Source organism: Notechis scutatus, chromosome 1, assembly GCF_049901735.1.
Source record: "Notechis scutatus isolate UNSWTSFEM ecotype Mainland chromosome 1, rNotScu1.2, whole genome shotgun sequence".
NCBI lineage: Eukaryota > Metazoa > Chordata > Lepidosauria > Squamata > Elapidae > Notechis > Notechis scutatus.
In genome coordinates, this window is record NC_142009.1 from 215,419,545 (window position 1) to 215,439,754 (window position 20,210).

General features: G+C 37.0%; 1 protein-coding gene across 2 annotated transcripts in view; it reads left to right on the top strand.

The window, feature by feature from the left end:
* ITGB5 (integrin subunit beta 5) overlaps positions 1-20,210 on the top strand; it is a 77,616-nt gene that overhangs the window by 33,018 nt on the left and 24,388 nt on the right. For both annotated transcript variants that reach the window (XM_026665446.2, XM_087950202.1), the window contains 5 exons: positions 2,280-2,441; positions 4,560-4,655; positions 5,225-5,314; positions 9,111-9,245; positions 10,989-11,418. In XM_026665446.2, coding sequence (XP_026521231.1) covers positions 2,280-2,441; positions 4,560-4,655; positions 5,225-5,314; positions 9,111-9,245; positions 10,989-11,418 — 913 coding nt within the window. The remainder of the gene's footprint in view (positions 1-2,279; positions 2,442-4,559; positions 4,656-5,224; positions 5,315-9,110; positions 9,246-10,988; positions 11,419-20,210) is intronic.

Genomic DNA, 20,210 nt, shown 5'->3' on the forward strand with positions numbered 1-20,210 from the left:
TTTGTAAGGCCCTAAAAATTTGGTTTGGGGCTTGGGGCACCAGAAGTGTGATACAGACCATGTCATTTATGAAGCTCTGCTCCTACGTTTTTAATTCTTTATCTCATATTACGAATTCTGTTGTTTTTATCTATTTCACTGTATGCTGCCTAGAGTCATTTATGTGAGTTGTGCATCTACACCAATCAATTAATCAAATGAATAAATGAAAGGAAAGCAAAATGCACAGGGTACCAGTTACTCTTCGTGCTTCTTTCTTCAAACAGTGGTTGCAATTTACACAAGGGCTTTGATAAAATGTGCATTCTTTTTGCCTTTGCATTTTGCTGAGCTGTGTAGCATTAGGACTTAACTGTGAGGGACCTGTTGTAATGTTGGATGCCTCTGACTGTGCTTTTGTTTCTATTGCCTGCTGTCCCTTCTTGTTTTTTAAAACCCTCTGCGCTGACCAAAACGGTCTGCTTCTGAAATGCTCAGGAACAGTTGTCTCTTGTTAGCTGGCTCGGCAGAGATTTCTTGGCTGGCAAAATGACCCTTAAGGTTTAAACTGCTGCTTGTGAAATCAAATGATAATATCTATCTATCACTTTCTTAGAAAGTGCATGATTTTTTTTAGGAGAAACTGAAGACTAAACTCTGTTTTGGCACTTTCTACTAATAATGTTTTTCATGTCTCTTTTTGATACTCTCTTCACATTTATATCGCACTCCAGAAAATTGCCAAGTGTAGATTATAAAATACTTGGTTTTCGTTCCAGAGCTGGGTGGGATCGGTAATAGTTTAACATCTACCGCGGTTTCAGTTTGCAAGTAGCCAATGAAAATATAGACTGAGCATTTATTTCCCGTATGTTCAGCCCATATTAACTTCAAAATAAACATTTTGGCTCTGAATCAACAGTCCCCTTGAAAAATGCTGGCCAGTGGTTATCTCAGACTGTTTTGTTCTATTCCAGGGTAGGAACTTTGGTTCACCAATTATTGCTAAACTACAGTTCCCAGCATTCTTTATTTCTTCCCATCTTAGATGAAGTGCTGAGAGGTGTCGTTTAACAACATTGGGACAGGCATTATTCTCTATCCTGTGTCAACACAATACTGTTGGCTAATTCTTACGTACCATGCTCCACTTTTTTTCTGTCAGTTTCAGTCCATTGATGACATTTTGTTTGATGAACATTTATTTAGAAGAGACATTTGGCTGTTAAAAAGAATTGCTCTGCTCTGCTAATATAGGATAAAAATCTCACCATGGATTATTCCCACTGTGCAGACATTGGGCATGCTGCTCTGATAATGTCTAAGACAGGGGTCTCCAAACTTGGCAGCTTTAAGACTTGTGGACTTCAACTCCCAGAATTCCTCATGCTGGGATGGGGAATTCTGGGAGTTGAAGTCCACAAGTCTTAAAGTTTCCAAGTTGGGAGACCCCCTGGTCTAAGAAAAAAAAGAAGACCATTCATGGTTTCACTGAATTGAATTCTTGGAATATAGTTGACCTCTTTTGTAGCAATGGTACGCTGGGTATCATTAGATTGAGGTATTGGTCCTTTCAAAGGTGTTTCAAAATTATGTCCCGCCAATGAATTTACTTGTTTTGTAATGTCCCTTTTTATTTTGGTGTAGATTATCTGGTTGCAGAATTTAAAGACTTGGGTATATAACTGTTGTGGTTAGCCAGCAGCAGGTTCGGGCAGTTGAGGAGACCGAGGACTCAGATGAGGGGCCAGGACCATTAGGGAGTGGACTGTGGGCGGTGGTAGCAGTGATGAGGAGGTTCCCGAGGAGCCTGTGCTAAGTGCGCGTACGCGCAGGATTGCTCGGAGGAAAGAGCAGTTACAACAGCACGGGCAACTCGGGAGTAAGGCTGCAAAGTAATGGCCCCTCCTTCAAGAAGATAAAAGCCCGCTGTGAAATGAACGTACTTTGCAGAAGGCAAAGACGTTTTGAAACTCCAGCCTCATGGACATTCCAGTATCCTGAGTTTATATTTGAAGATTCTTATTTTGCAAATTATTTCTTGTCTCATCTTTTGGCAAGTCTTGCACAGTTTGGCAAGACTTGTGCTTATCACAGCTAATTATTTTGTAAAAGCATTACAAGGTGTCTGTTCCTTTTGTATTGTGTTTGATTTGTTGGAAAAGGGCGTGGGTCAGAAAAATAACCTATTTTATTCTTGCTGTGGAGGAGGAGGGGTTTGTCTACTTACGTTTCCTTTTCTGCACAGGCTTTTAAAGAGTGTGACAGAACTTCTGTTTCTTACCTTGACTTTCATGCAGAAAGAGATTGGGTGGCGGAAGGAGGCTTCGCACTTGCTGGTCTTCACTACTGATGATGTCCCACACATTGCGCTGGATGGAAAGCTGGGTGGTTTGGTGCAGCCACATGATGGGCTGTGTCACTTGAATGAGGCCAACGAATACACAGCATCCAATCAGCTGGTGAGATTGCACAGCTGAATATTCTTTCTTTTCCCCTTCTACTAAGATGTTTCAGAATTGCAGTTTACTTCTGTATGCATTTGTCCATTGCAGACCTTGGACACATATTCAAGACCCAAAATATGTTTCTGTCTACCTAGTTATATACTCTCTAAAATGTAGTGCTTTAAAAAAAAGGGGGGGGTAAGAAAATTGTCTTGCATTGATATTTTAAATATCTGAATTTTACAAAAACGCTTCGGTCCTTATGGACGTAAAATAAATCCATGGTGCATACTGGATTCCTGTATTTCCTGCAATACTTTTTTTGGGGAGGAGGGGTGTTGGAAAGGATATTATGACACTCTGAACAGTGCTTATTACTTCATGATTAATGCAAGTTAATATGTCTGCTTTAGATGCAAAATCACATTTCCAATCTGGACTGATCTCAGAAAAGCTAAGTGAAGTTGAGGCCTCTCAGCAGTGCTTGGATGAAAGACTTACTAGGAGATCCATGGTTATAATTAGACCAACGTTTCTCAATCTCAGCAACATTAGGATGCATGGACTTTAATTCCCAAAATTCCCTAGCCAGCAATGTGGGTAGTTCTGGCTAGTTACCCAAAATCAAGCTTGACTGAGAGGAATTTTGATTTCTAAATTAACCTGGTTTAATTACGCATAGCTTAATATCAGCCTCAGTTATCTCAGGTCCTGACAATATAAATATTCTCATTGAAAAATTAGTAATAATAATATCAAAGGAAAAAATAGCTCCTGATGCTTAACCTAAAAGAACCATCAACAGAGAGTGCTTCAGCTTTCAGAATGAAGCTCTGCTTTGTTTTCCATAACTGCGGCCTTCTTTCTACAAGCCAAACAAAATGCCAACTCAAACTTATTTTTTGGCCCTTTAATGAGCCTGTGGTGTGCCCCTCCTCCCCTGCTGAAAAGCTTTCCTGAGTGGTTGTCCTATGACAGCCGCCTGGAGCCCTTGAACAGAACCATCTTTTGTTTCCCAAGTAAACAAAACAAATATACATCTTGGTTGACCATTGCGGAATTAATATACTAGCCTGGAAATGCAGTGAAAAGCTGGTGCCTGAGAGCATGGCAGGCAAAACTTAAGTTTGCTTTCCAAAGTTTGCTTTCCAAAGAAAGATACGAATAAACTTCTCTGAAAAATTGCTAGAGAAATGTTAGCATGTAGAGAATGATAGTTATTTAGCAGTTGGTTTCTCCCTAAAGAGATACATTCTTACGTACACTGAAATGCTTTTGTCCTCCACAATGTAGAACACCTTTCTACCGACTTGGGTTTATATGTCCCCACCTGAATAAAGATGGCCTAGCTTTAATTATCTATGCCCGAATACCATGTTTGTTTTATAGGTTCCTATAAGGTTGCTACAATTCTATATGAATCTGCTTTTAGAAGAAAATCTAGCTTGGGAATTTTAGTTCAGAAAAAAATAGGCAGCAAGATTGCAGCTGGGCATTATTACCATGTCACTGTTCATTGCCAAATGCAGTTCAAAATATGGTGTTACTGCAGTATATAAACCCTTTCATCATTTAGCACTACAATGCTTGGAATGTCTGTTCCAAAATATTCCAGCCAAACTCTTGCAATATTGCAGTACGTTTGTTTATTTATATCCCTGATTTATTATTATTATTATTATAAACAACTCAAGGTGGTGAACGTATCTAATGCTCCTTCATCCTCCTATTTTCTCCACAACAACAACCCCGTGAGGTGAGGTGGGCTGAGATGCAGTGACTGGCCCAATATTGTAAGCACAAATTAATGTAGATAAAATAACCTAGCTACTTTGACAGATAATAAATAGAAGTATATTTGTCACCTATTCCAACAGTCCTATGAAGTGCCATAATTTCACAGATGATGATAGATCCTTTGCTGATAGAAGAGAACATATTTTGGTTCATATTCATAGTTGAGTTCAGGCATTTGGCAAATGAATAATTGCATACAGTGGAAGGCTTTTAAAGTCTATTCATAAGTAAATCTCATTCAGTTCAATGTAATAAAGATAATCTACAGATTTGTGGGCTAAAAACTGCATAATAAATAATTTTACATTATCACTTTGCTTTCCTTTTCCCTTTTAGGATTATCCTTCACTTGCACTTCTTGGAGAAAAATTAGCTGAGAACAACATTCATGTAATTTTTGCAGTGACCAAAACCCACTATATGCTGTATAAGGTAAATGCTAGGGGGGAAAAAAAGATAAATCAATATCTTGTTTACATTTGTCAAGGTGCCAGAATTTTTTTTCTGAAAGTGTGAAAAGGCTAGTTTTTGAGAGAAATGGCAGCTTTGAATTAAAAAAGTATTTGAGAATATAGTTTATGATTGGATTTTACAACCAGAACTAACTGGGTGAAATTTAAGTGCTCGTATAGCCCCTTCATTTCTATTTGATTCTTTAATTAATTTCAGGCTGAAGCTTTCCTTCAAAGAACTTAAGTTTTCTAAAGCAAATGGAAAAATATTGATCACAATAGCACCAAAAATAGTGGTGTGTTTAATCCTTCTGGACTCTGTATAACTCAATCTGTATCTGTATAACTCAATCTATTACTTAATTATATTACATGAAAGATAATGTCTGCAAAGTAATTTCTTAGTGGCATTATTCCCTTTTATTACCCATTATTCTCATCACAATTAACATGAAAAGGACTGAAATAACTATTAAAATGGATGTTTGAGCACTTGGAGGGTTTTTTTGGTTCAGATTTCAATTTTCTTGTATGCTCTGTTTTAAAAAGAATCTCACGGCCCTAATTCCTGGAACAACAGTAGAGATTTTGTATCAAGATTCCCGAAATATCATCCAGCTTATAGTCAAAGCCTACAATGTAAGTTTCATACTTTTCAATTCAACTGTGAATGATCAATGTGACGCATACTTAGCAAGATTATATTTCATTTTTTACCATTTGTATATTCTTCATTTGCATTTCTTTTTCAAACTTGATTTGTGGGATTAATTTGAGTGTATGAGTGTGACATCACCTATTACTTTTGAGAGAGAGTGAAGTTAATCAGCTTTCTGCATGGGGTATGTTATATTTCTTTTATTTGTTCTTGTCCATTACACTTTTGAAGGGATTCTTTTAATCTGCTACTTTTTAAAAATTCAGTCTTTCAAACCTGATAGTATTTTCTCATCATAACCAAGTCATTAGTATTGGAATATAGCCAGTGGCAGATTTTTTTTCTGAACAAAATTTTTCTAGAAACCTCTTACGCATTTTCTCTTGTGTATCTTTTCTCTTAAATTCTCAGATTGTATAGTTGCCCACTATTAGCATATAAAGTCATTTATGGCTACCCAGATCCCAAAGATCCAAGTGAGATGTTTACATTATTTAAAATATAGAATCATAAACATCCCAAGTGAAATATTAAAGAATTTAGAGATAAATAAATAATTGAGCTCTATTTTTTCTTTGGTTTTTTTTACCTGGTGCTTGCTTATAATACTGACTAAATGTGTTCTAGTATCATTTTGTATCATTGTCCACAGTCTAGACCTTTTGAAATGGCTTTCATTGCTTGACATTTTTGTAAGTTACCTTAGTTCAATAATTGTGACCCTATATACCTCCCAATTTTGCCCAACTAAAGAGGTTACAAACAGACATGAGAATTTTACTAGTATTCATTCAAAGACTGTAATTACCATATGTACATCACAAAGCAATCTATGTTTTTAGTAAACTTCCATGATACATAACAACATACTGTGAGGCAGTTGTTGGCACCAAATTGGGCTTTTTCATTCTCAACTTGTTAAAAGGTACCAAACAAGTTACCTCTGTTTTTGCCTTCCTTTAAGTATATGTGTATGCAACAGTTACAGGAAGGTTCCCACAATTCTGTGTTGATGCTAGATTAGTTTAATTATATTTATTTTAAAAGTCCAATTTTGCATAAACTGGTTTGGGTGGCAATCATAACCACAAACAGCAGTTTTCAACTAGGTAGAAATTAGTGTGAAACAATTATTATGACAATTTTTGAATTAGCAGCTAAGGTTCTAATAATGAAAAAAGACTAAACAATTTGAGAATGTCATCCAGATGGTAAGAAACTAGACAATGAGAGACTATGGGTGGGGAAAAAACACTTATAATTCCTGCTACTACTGATTCTCTCTATTTTGTATGCAATTCCTCTGGACACACCATTTGTTTCTTCATACTTCACACATTCTTCATTAACTTGGAGCTGCTCGTTCTTGGCTGCACCCCCATTCAGTTTTCCTAAGAAAAGATGAGTGTATCTCTCTGCTATTCAACAAAACAATTCCCGCTTCATTCAATAATTCAAAGTTTTTATGATTTCATCCAACATTTCACTTGTGTAAGAGATACAAACCTTGTGTGTTCTCAAACATTGTGTGGTGCTGCTAAATCAACTATTTGAATGCTTTATTTTGGAAGGACTCAGATCAGAAAACAGGGATGACAAATAACACTATTATACCATTTGTGGTCGTAATAGCTTGTACCTGTTGCATTAATTGTATCTATCATAGTCATGATGCTTTGAATTCTTTTTTTTTTAATTTGATGATAGGAGTACTATTTTATGACATTAGAGTGCTGAATATATATTGGAATAACCTACTACAGTAGCAGGGGTGATTGTATGGTTAGGTTTGAATTTTTACTGTTTGCTCATTGCTTGACTTGTTTTGGAATGCTTTCTCTATATTGTTTTAAAACAGATAAGTGTTATGCCAGAAAGTTTATTACTTCCTTTCCATTCATGAATGCCAGAATAGCAGTACTGAGTTTTCATACAGTTAAAATCTAAAGCTCTGCAGCTGCTATGGCTTGGGAAGCCAAAGTTATCTCATCTTGATAGAGCAACAGCAGCAATAGCAATAAGACCAATATATGTATTGTAGAAAATGATGTCAGGATTCCAGCAATCACTCTAATTAAATCATGATTCTCGAGCCAAGCTTCAAAAAACTTCAAAGGATTCATTAGAGGCAACATACTGGTACTGCCCTGTATGAAGCCAACTCTGGCATACATAATTTACAATCATCTGTGACCCTGTTTCCCCCTCCCCCCTGGGTGTCTCATAAGCCAGATTCTCCAATTGAGCACGTTCACAGGCTGGCTATTATTATTCACGTTCTCCAATTAAATATATTCGCGGGCAAAAACTCTGGTATTTTAGTTACAATCTTTTAAAGATAAAAGTTGGAATGTACTTTCGCTTTCCCCCCTTTTTTATGGCAACTACTAAAGCAGGCATAGAAATGTTTATGAGTTGACAATTGACCAATAAAGAGAGTAACATTTTCAGTCCAATAGGATTAGAATATGGCTCTCAGATCTAAAAAGCGAATGTCCCAGAATAATTCCATGGTGTTGGAAAGTTCCACGCTAGGCAGGGAAGCGGGGTCAAGCAGGGAACTAGCCTTGAATCCTTGCATAGCTGCTTTAGTCATACTTTATTGTACATTGCTCAGAGTCCCTCTTTAAGGGAGATGGGCAGTTCAGAAATGGGAAACAAACAAACGCATAAACGAATCCCTGGCAGCTATCCCTCCCCCCAGTTCCATGGAACTTTATCTCTTTCCAAGAAAAGGCAAGCAGTCAGAGGTGATTCTTATACTATAGGTACAATACAGTAAAATAGTCAACTCGAACTTTTCATGTGTGGATCTGGTTATCTGATACATGGGTAATGCTATGAAAGGTCAGAAGAGAGTCCAGAAAAAAAAAAATTGGATCATACTTATACAGCTTCTATCAAGATGCCTTTCTTCAATGATTTCTGCTACAGAATCATATCTATATGTAGTAGATTCAAATAACTACATTATGCAAGAAACCTTGAATTGATTTGCTGATGTACGTTTTGGGACTTTACTCAGGAAAGGAGCACTGGCAAAAAGGGAGAGTGAATAAATTAATTGATTGGTTTATTACTTTTCCCCTTAAATAGCTTCCTGTAAATGACAAACATATGGCCCTACCATTAATAAGAATTAATTTAATTTGTATTAATTAGCCAATCCATTCTGGCAGCTGTTATTAGCCAAATAGCAACAGCACTTAGACTTATATACCACTTTATAGTGCTTTACAGGCCTCTATAAGCAGTTTACAGAGTCAGCATATCGCCTCCAACAATTTAGGTCCTCATTTTACCCACCTCAGAAGGATGAAAGGAATCCAGAAGGCAATTTTAGGAGATCTTTATCATAGTAGATGTATTCAATTTATTTTGATTAAGTTTGTGTGGAAGTTATGTGGAGGAGATGCTTCATAGAAGCTGCATAATATTGAAAATAGAACTTGCTTTACATTTTATGAAAATTACGTTAAACATTGCAACTTTCCCTGGTATGTGGATGTGGTGCCTTCATGAAGAAAAAAAGTGGCTAATATTTTCATACTGAGGAAGCTTCTGAATAGCTGGAATCTATATTCTCTTCCCAAAATAAATTCTCAGAAAACAGCTCATCTGTTTTAATTAGAAAGAGAAAAGCTTCTTTGTTCATTTACAATGTTCATATGTTTTTACTTAATCATGAATAAGTAATAGAAACAGCGTTATGTTTATAAAAAGATAGATGTGCTTTAAAAATCAATTCAATGAATTAATCTTTTTTTATTTATTTAGAGTATTAGATCAAAAGTAGAGTTAACTGTCTGGGATAGTCCTGATGACATTAACCTGGCTTTCACAGCCACATGTCAAGATGGTTCATCATATCCTGGAGTGAGGAAGTGTGGAGATCTTCAGATAGGAGACACGGTGAGTTTGCTCTACCTCCATTTGTCAGTTTGGGGAAAGTTGGGTATTTTCAATGATCTTTCCTTTAAAGAAGCAGCACAGCTGGTCATTGTAACATTATTTTATTGTAATTCAATGATGGTGGTGATAGGGAATCTCTTGTCAGTTGTAATTTTTTTGACGGTCTTTTTCTCTATGACTTTTTGATACATATTTTTTTCCCTCTGTTCAAGTGGGAAATTACTCCTCTGATGTCTTCTAAGGTTGTCTCAAGATCTCAAGGAATTGTGGGTGGGGGTTACCGATTCGAGCCAGCCTGGGCCACATTGTTTAGCATTGTTAATAGTATTGCAAATATTTAATAATGAGTATTAAATTATTTGGAGGAATCCCTTCTACTCTCTAGTTATGGGGGCTGATTCTGTATTCTTTTTTTAAATCAGGGAATGGCGTGGTTGGTATTATTTGTAGCAGAATATGCTGCAAGTGCCATCTGTATGTTGCCATTTGGCACAGGGAAATAGAGCAGGCTACCGTCCAGAAAAGCACCGAATCACAAGGGCTCCAAAAGAACAGTGATATCTCCCTTGCCCCCATCTTTTTCAAACAAAGACCATTTTGAGATGCCACAGAAACAGTTTTTTTTAACAGTGCTTATACCCACATGCATAAAGCACAGAAACAGGTTTTTGGGGCAGTGCTTATACCCACATGCATAAAGCACTTTCTTTTCAGTTGCTAGAACCTGTTCCTTCATTCTATTGGACAATGACAGTAGATGGTGTGTGTTTTTTTTCACCAAGCTTCTCACTTATTTTTTTCTAACATCTGTTCTGCATTCTCTAGGCAGCTTGCAAATTTGTATCCATGTAGGAAAAAAAGAGAAAAGGCAGCACTTATTTGTAGTCTAAGCCAGGGGTCTTTACTTCTCTAAACAGTATTGAGCTAAATATTGTTGGTAGAACAATCCATTTAACAATTACAAAACTAAGCAGCTACGCACTTATAAAAGACCATATGTATTTTTCTCAGTTAATAAAATATTTTAAAAGTCTGAGGATGGCACTGAATATATAGGATTGTGTCTTTAATTTTTGTTTTAAAGAGCAACATTCTAAATAATTCTTTATATAATATGGAAATAAAAAAACACTTTTAAGTTCAACATATTCCTTAGCATGCTGGCTTCTAGATTAGTGTGTGTATGTGTGTGTATTGTATACAAACATTTACTTTGCACTATTAACCAGAATTATGGGTGCTTACAATTGTGCCAATAATGCTATAGAGCACTGCACACCAGAACAACTAGACACAGGAACAGTTTTTCCCCGAAAGCCATCACTCTGGAAAACAAATAATTCCCTCAACACTGTTCAACTATTACAAAGTCTGCACGACTATTACTATTAATCTTCTCATCACTCCTTATCACCCATCCCCTCCCACTTGTGACTGTATGATTGTAATTTTGTCGCTTGTATCCTTACAATTTATATTGACTGTTTCCTAGTATGATTTGATTGCTTATAGTACCCTATGACTATTAAGTGTTGTACCTTATGATTCTTGACTCTTGATGAATGTATCTTTTCTTTTATGTACACCGAGAGCATTTACACCAAGACAAATTCCTTGTGTGTCCAACCACACTTGGCCAATAAAGAATTCTATTCTATTCTATTCTTTGACGCTATCTATATATAAGTAACTTTTCAGGTTTCTGATGCCTTTTCACTCTTACTTCTTACTATTCTTATTTAGGTTTCCTTTGAGATATCAGTAGAGGCTCAGACGTGCCCAGCTGAGAGCATCTCACACACCTTCACTATCAAACCAGATTGGTTTCGGGACACTGTAGAGGTCACCGTTTCTTACAACTGCACATGTGGATGTACCAAACAGATAGAGCAGAACAGCAGTAAATGTAGTGGAAATGGCACCCACGTGTGCGGATTATGTGACTGTAACCCAGGCCATGTAGGAGCCAAGTGTGAATGCGAGGAAGGAGAAAGTGGGGCCATGTACCACAACATGTGCCGAGAAGCTGAAGGGAAACGTATCTGCAGTGGCCGTGGGGAGTGCTCCTGTCACCGATGTGTGTGCTATAAAAGTGAATTTGGGAGGATCTACGGGCTCTTTTGTGAGTGTGATGACTTCTCCTGTCCAAGATATAAAGGCATTCTGTGCTCAGGTATGTGTTAAATTATCTCAGAGTTCATTTGAGTAAGCGGGGGACGGCACCTCAATTTTTTTTTTATTTGCTTGCTTGCTTGCTAATGCTGCTGCAATTCAGAATGACTTTGAGCATCTTATACTTCATAGTGTAGTGTAGTATAGCATGGCATGGCATGGCATGGCAACAGGATTACAATAGATACCATAACAACAATCAATCATAATAAGCACATGCAATTATTAGGAATCACTAGGGGATGTGTCATCCAGCTGTACAAGTTCTTTCCAAAGCCCCTCTAGAAAGACACTAGAAAGGGATAGAGATATTCTTATATATAGGACTAAGTAGGCTGTTCTAGAGTATGGGAGTCAGCTATAGAGAAGAGTAATCCTCAAGGTCCATAATGGTACCATTCCCATTTGGCAGTCTCAAAGATGCCTAGATCCTAAGCTGTAAAAGGCCTAATAAGATCACCTTGAATTGTATTGGAAGCCTACTTCTCTCAATGGAGGTATTATCTTAATCGAAGTGTTACAAATGAAGGTGATTCCATTAGTTTTTGAGCCATTGCATTTTGGACTGTTTCTGAATGGTCTTCAAGGGCAGCCCCACCCCCCTTAAAATTCATTGTACTAATTTAGTCGATTTACTCACCACCATTCAATAAATCTTATGAAAGTTGCTAGTTTGGCATAAGAATAAAAGATTAAGACTTTACTTTTCTCTTATCCTTTCTCTTAATAGCTATATTAAATGTATATTCATTTGGGAGCCACACAACATGGAATTGTTTCCTAAAGCTATAAGTTTAATGTAATTTTACATTACTACATTGGCACATACAGTATATTGTCATCAGGTAGAATCTTACTTAAATTCAGTGTTCACTACATCAAATAAGTGTAATATTTTCCAGCTAGAGAGAAAATTATCATTAATCAAGGAGAAATTAGATAGTTTTTCCTTCCCTGGTAATAATTAATACCGGTAGGTAATGAGATTAAGAAGTAAATAAAAGTGAAAGGGGAGCCCACAAAATAATATGAGGGAGAATGCTGTATACAAGTGCTTCGCTTGCCTGAGGTTATAGTCTTAGATTGGCTTTATACGCAAGAAGGGAATGCTAGCTGCAGATTTTATGAATTAGCTTTCCTTTGGCAAAGACACTTGTTTGTGTGAAATGCATGGAAATATTCTACAGAGGATGTTGTGTCTACAGTCCTGGGACATGAAAATTCCCAGGAACGATGCACATGAAAAGGGACAGGTTTGGAATGGCTTCTTTGAATTTCAGTAAGATGTAGTGGCCTGATTCCACCCTGACTGTAGGGCTGTTGGGGCTTTATTTAATCTTGCTGACTATTAAGGTCAAAGAACAAAATATCATACAGGAAAGTGGACTTGCAAAACGAGACACTTTTTTTTTAATGAACTGAACAAAAATAGATTTCTATCATCAGCTGACCCTGAGTCATGTTGGAAACACATGATTCCTGTAAAAACACTGTCCAAAGTTTAAATGAAAAAAAAAAAAAGATTTGAAAATTGCATCAATGGCGGCAGAAAAAATTGAGAGGAAATGCAAAAATCATTCTTTCATGACTCGGCTTCCTCTCCCCCCTCCCCCCCACCATCCTCATTCAGATGATCATATGGAATGATAACCTTTGTTTACAGTGAAAGCTTAGATGTATTTTCAAGAATTCCTACTGAGGAGGTTGGGAAAGAAGGAGAGAGAGAGAGAACACAAAAGTTCAAACAGTCAGTAGTCCTTAAGCATGGGTGTCCAATATTGGCAACTTTAAGACATAGCTGGCTGGGGAATTCTGGGAGTTGAAGTCTTATAGTTGCCAAGGTTAGAAACCTCTGCTTTAAAGGCTTCTTAAATAATTATGTGGTGAGCCTCTTTCTAACAAGTAGAAAAGAAAAAAACTTGTTTCAGTTCCAGTAACTCTAGCATAAGAAACACTTACTCGTATCAGACATATCTCTTAAACCCCATAAAAAGTGTCCTGTTGAATGTGAGATAGACTGTACAGGAATAGATGTTCTTAAGACAACAAAGCCTTGTTTGATAGGAAGGATCACCATTTGTTGGTTTGTTGGTTTGTTTCGTTTCTTGAAAGCTTGGCTTGCTGTCACCACACTCTGTTCTCAAATAAACATGGAAATAATAGCATACTTTAAACTAGAATGGGGAATAAGAGAAGTAAATTGTCAAAGTAGGGAAAGGAATGAAGCAACAGTTCTACACTGATTAGACTGTAATTTAAAGCCAACTTATTCAACTAAGCTTCTCCAAATTAGTTGGATAAGAAGGTTTCACTATACCTCGCCATCATAGGACATCTAGAGAGCTACATGTTAAGAATCCTTCCTTTTCCTGTGCTTCTCCTTTTATTTATTTATTTATTTATTTTACAAATGGCAGATGAAGTTGATCAAATCCTCTTAGTTTTAAAAGCATCAAATCTGGCTCTGATTACATTTGGTGGCATTCAAACACAGGAAAAACAAGAATTCCCTGAGGAAAATGCAGACAGAGGGTTTGTAAAAGCAATCAGTAACAGTGAAGCAGTAGAAATAATTAGACACAATGAAGAGAACATGGTAATGAGTTCATTGTTCTGCAAACAACAACAACAATAATAATTTAAAAAACAATAAAAAAGTCTCCCTCAGTACTTGATGGTAGAAGCTTGTAGGTTCTTGTCAGGAGATTTGGACTGTACATTGTACAGTATTGTTTAAGGGTGGGTTTGTTTGTTTTTTTGCTTTTTGCTTTGGGGAAAAATATGTTTTATAGTTTGATGACTTGGCTGTCTGGAAACATTCCCAGAGTGATTCAGTGGAACTTCAAATGCCATGCAAGACAACATGAGACCTTGTGGTTTATAGAAGAAACCAGTCTACATGGGTAGAATAAATCCTGCAACACATGGCATATTTAGTCATGCGAATAAAGTAAGAATATTCATACACTGAGTAGAAAAAGTGAAGATCATTGGGGGAAGCAACAAAAATGGGAGAAGTTGAAGCATTTTACGCATTGCAAATGTTAGCATTTGAAGGGAGTACTAGATGCTATTGAACTCTACTACCAGTGCCATTACAAGATAATAATAATAATAATAATAATAATAATATCCACAACAAATTTTACCCATATTTTATACTCCAGGGAATTCTGTAGGTATTATGTCAACATAAATTAAATCTACCTATAAAATAGACCATAAATTACAGGTGCGAAATAGACAGATTAAACTTAGTTAAATTAAGAAGTACCTGTGTCAGCAAGAATTGACCTGGAAGACATACAATTAAAGTATAGGCCTTTATAAGGAATGGATTAAATTATTCAGAAGAGAAACTGAGAAATTGTAAGAAGAGATTAGGGATATTTAGAAAAGAGAGCAAGAAAGAATAGTTTCATAAATTCATGGAGGAGAAGATCCAGTGGTTTGCACAAAATAATATCATAAATAAAGGCAGAAAATGAAAGCACTGTGCAACAAAAAATGCACAATGAACACCAGTTTTTAATTTGAAACAAGAGGGCTCTAGGAAAGATGGCTTAATCAAGGAGATCCACAGAGATAAATAACAAGACAATAAAAATGAGAGGCCTTTTTAAGAGGTTCAAAGAAACCACAGGGGTGAAAAAATATTACAGTTAAACTTGGATTTTGTTTTTGGCCATTCAATCATGTCCAATTTGGAGATTGCCTGGACAAGTCACTGAAGTTTTCTTGGCAAGGTTTTTCAGAAGTCGTTTGGCTTGCCTCCTTCCTAGGGCTGAGAAAGAATGACTGGCCCAAGGTTACCCTCCTGGCTTTGTGTCTAAGGTGGGACTAGAACTCACATTCACCTGCTTTCTAACCAGATACTTAACTAACTATACCAGGCTGGGTCTTAAGCTTGGAATACTCAGGAATAATCCCAGAAGAGACACAATAAACACAAATGAGGAGGCATGACAGCAGTAGGCCAGCTATCAGATAGGAAAGCATCAGGTGCAAATGAAGTAAACATTAAACTGTATAAAGTTGTTGGAGAGACGATAAAGCGTCAACATATAGTGAACAAAGCAGTACAGTCTAGAGACTGAAAAAAAAAAAGATCAGTCTATAGAGATGTCAGGGAATGTGCAATTTACCATCCTATTTCAATCATTTCTCTCTCCCTCCCTCTCTCTTTTTCTCTCTTTCTCTCTGCCCCCTCCCCCCCCCCCACATAGCCTCAGCTAAATGCAAAACCAGATAGCTATGGAGAATGTAAACAGGAGAGTTAGCTTTGCTTTATTATTGTTATTTATACTGTATTGTGGCCTTTGATCATGTTGGTTATCATGGAATGTGGAATATATTAAAGTTCATAAGCACACAAAAACACCTGATTACTCTTCGGAAGAACCAGCACAATGAACAAGAATCTATAATGAAAATCGAATTGATACAGAATGATTCAGAATAGGAAAAGGAGTGAAAATAAGGGTGCAGGTTTTTTTCCTGGACAACAACCATAACAACAGCAGAATTGGAAGTGATGATAGATGGAATCAAAATACAATGTTGAAGTGACAACAGTTGGACATACATAGCCAGGATTATGTACTTACTGTAGCCAGCAATAAAGAAATCTACAAGAACATATTCAGAAAGTAAAATAGAAAATGAAAAATCCTTGTAAGTGTTAAATATTAACAAGGTTAAAGGCAATATCCTTGTTGTCCTATGGTTAACAGTGAAGAATACAAGGTAGTAAGCTTTGTTTTCTGAGATTCAAAATGAGTAAAGAAGGAGAACTAAAGAAGATATTAATTACAGCGAGATTCATTGTAGGAAGGAAAGCAATGACAGATTTAGGTACCATCGTGCAATTTCAATGACAACAAGGATTAGAGTGTTTAATCATGATGTATGGTGGGGAATACTGGACACTGAGAAAGACTGACAAGATTCCTTCAAAGTATAGATCTGGAGTTGGTTACAAAGAATGCTGTGGATTGCAAAAGGAACCCAATAATCATGGACCAAATAAGCACTGACTCCTACTTTGAAAGGGATGGTGAGCAAGCAGAAATTCCCCTACTTTGGGTATGCAATGCCAGTGGGTGATAGATTATTACAAATGACTCTGTGTGGCAAGTAGGGGAGGAAGATAATGGATAAATTGGTTGAATGGAACCAGAGAGATTTCATGAATGTCCCTGGAAGAGCTACAGATAGATAGTCACTAAAGCACATTGAGACAGCAAGCACCTCTATTTGTCCATGCAGCCATGCAGCCATGCAGCCATCAGTGGCAATTAAAAATTCCGATTCTGAACATTTTATTCAACGATAGAAATCAGTTAAATTGAATGTCATGGTGGCCTGGTGATGAAGACACTCGCCTCTCACTCAGAAGCTCTTGAGTTCTATCCTATGTAGTGGCAGATGTTTCTCTCCCAGGACGCAAAGAGAAAAATACCTGCTGTGAACTCCGTGTAGGCGTCAGGAAGGATATTTGCCCAATAAAATGCTCAGCTCCATACAGTTACCCCGACCCTACCCTGAATAGGGATTACAGAGTTGAATATAACTTAGTTAAATTATCTGCTGAATTGATTCTGCGGTTTGATAATAACTAAATAAATTTGTAAATTTGTTCTTGCATAGGTCCATACTGATTTTAGTTTTTGCATTTCTGAATCAATGAAACCAGGTAATAGTTTTAAGTCCCTGTCTTGATCTGTGAATAGCTTCATTTCAAGTATTCCAGCAATGTTATAAGAAGGAAATACAGGGAAATATATAACTATTTTTATTGGCTTATTAGAAAAACAATCTCTTTGTAAATATTTATAGAGCTAACAAATTACGAATTCTCTCTTATTGTTTGGGGATGTTTCTAACTCATGACACTTCCGGTAAACTATGATTTCTGTGGACCTATGTAAAAACTGTGAGAAAAGTGGGGTATGTTAGTCTGTTTTAACATAACTCCACTTCACGGGGTCCTGAAAAAGGGTTAGGCATGGTGTGCTGTACTTCTATTCATATTGTGAAGGGGGTTAACATCGTGAAATATGAGGAGAAGGTTTAGACCCCTGAGTTATAATGAGCATTGACATAAGCAGCAGGAAGTGGCGTCCTCTTTTTGGTTTTTACTTCTAGCGAGAAGGCTATTATAGTATGCATTAGATTGAAGGGATGCTACCATGCTTGGAGTCTCAATATTGTTGGGTTATGGCTTTTTAAAAAATATAATGTTCTCTCTCTGTGTGTGTATTTTGAAGTTGTCAGTGTGATTTGTCTCTTGCAAACAATTTGTTAGCATCCCAGTCCGGCAAATCTCTCTTGAGATATGAGGTTGCTGACTCTCATATCTCACTACTTCTCCCTGTAATCTTCAGGATGAAGAACAGAGAAGAGAACTGTCTGGATTTATCTCTGCCCTAAAGTAGCCTGTTAAAGCTCTCTTTAAAACCAATTAATAAAACGCTGGAAAAAAACCCTAATTCTATGATGCTGATAAATTCCCTGTCTCTTGATTTCAAGTTTTATTTTTGTTTTTCTTGTCTCTTTTCTTTTGCCTATCTTTCTTGCCCCTTGCTTAATAATAAAAAAAATAAGTTACTATGCAGCCCTTTGGGATTCTCCTTCTTCCCTCAGTGCAGAAACCTCCTGCTTTGTAAACCCTTCTCATATTTTCCTGCCCAGAAAGTCATCATGTTGATGGATATCATGCCCACAAAACTCCAGGAACACTGAGGGCATGTCTGATTTCATCAGATCTGGGTTATGCAAAATTCAGAATTTTCCACTTTGTGGAAACTTGGGAATATTTCCCCTTAAAACAAACACTGTATTTGTATCAATCAGAAATGCAACTTGTATTTCTATACCTGTCAAACTTGACATATACAGTATAATAAAGAGCTTTGACACTTGCATACCTATGAATTTAAGGCGTGTTTTGTGATATTGTCATGGTTGAAGCTGATAAATCTTTTCCTTATTAATACTGCATTTTACACAAGCTTCACTGGCCAAAGGGTTCTCAATAGATTTATTCTGTTTTGCTGCAAAATAAAAAATAAAAACCATCAAATTAACATTTTCTGTAGTGTTACCATAACTTTTCAGAAACCTTTTCTTTAAATTCACTGTTTTAAAAAATGTGTTAAAAATATGCTGGATGCGTTCTAAGCTAAATACAATAATGTTTACTCTTCATCGTAGGTCTGTTTGTAAAGAGTGATAAAAATAGCAGAGAAGTATTTCCCCATTTGTTGTATGGGAAGGAATCTAATTGAAGCTAGCATGAATATACCAGGAAGAATTAAATCTTTGAAAGATTTAATTTTTTTAATGTTATTTTATTTTTAAATGAAAAAGGTACCAAAGCAGCATCCAGGAAACCAAGGGCTCATTTTCAAAGGGGAAGCAACTGTATAGCATCTGGATGAATCTGTCAACATCACGCATGAGTTGTGTGTGTGTGTGTGTGTGTGTGTATTTGTTTTCTTAAGTTTTCGCGGGTACTTACATGTATGGTATTCAGTTTTGTTCGGGTATTTTCCCACGTCATTATAGTTGTGCTTTTAAAGTTGTAGCAACGTTTCGTCAGAATCTCATCTGCCATCATCAGGCTTCTGTATTGTGTTTGTCTGTGAGTCAGACTTTCACAGCCGTTTCAGTTAAAAAATATTGGTGCTAGCCTACTGCTGTACCAGAATGTTTTTTTCTTCATCCTGATTGGTTGGGAGTCTTGGTCTGTGTTTATTGGTCTTGGAATTTGCTGTGTTCTGCTTGATTGATGTTTCTAAAATCTTCTGTCTGTTTTGTAGCTTTTTTTTGTCTCGATTGGCTGGCAACATTGTGTTTCCTGTATTGGAGGCTTTTAGTGCAGCTTGGCTCCAAGTAAATGGACGGCTATCATTTATTAGGAAGCTTCATCTGGGTGCCTGGTTGGGGTGTGTTTGAGCTGGAGGTATCAGGGGGGATCTGTTTGTGCCCAGGTGTTTGCCTGGCTTGTTGTGTGGAGATTTTTTTGTTTGTGAGTGCAGGCTTCCAAATAATTAACAGTCTGGTGGAATCATCTCTTCTATTCATGCTTTCAGGTCTTTTTTCAATCTCTATGGCTTCTCTGATAATTCTGTGGCTGGGGTTTTCTATAGTGGCTAGGGTTTTGGTGCCACTGAAGTCGATTCTATGACCTGTGGCTTTCATGTGTTGGACTAGTGAGGAAGTGTGTTCCAGCTTTTTTACTGCATTTTTGTGTTCATCCAGGCGGGTACTTATTGGTCTGTCCAATGTATGTGGCAGGGCATGATGCACAGGGGACTTCATATATGCCTTGGTTTTCCAGGTCAATTTTATCTTTGGGGTTTCTTAGGATGGCTGCTATTTTTCTGTCTGTTTTGAAGGCAGTCTTGATGTGATGCCTGTGTAGTAACTTACTGATTTTGTCTGTAGTACCTCTTATGTAGGGCAGGACAGCTGTTCCATAGGTCTGTTCATCTTCTAGGTCTCCATTATGTCTCAGTGTGTTTTTGTGGATCAAGCCGGTGATTTTGCTTTTGTGGAAGCCGTTAGCTGTCAGTACTTTAGTCAGGGTGCATAGTTCAGTCTTTATGTGTGTCTTGTCTGCCAGGCGTTTGGTTCCGGTGATTAGTGTTTTGGCCACGGAATTTATCTGTGCTGGGTGGTGGTGGGATTAGGCGTTGAGGTAGCGGTTGGTGTGTGTTTGCTTCTGGTATATGGTGTGTCCTAGTGTGCCATCTCTTTTTTTGTAGATTAGTACATCTAAGAATGGTA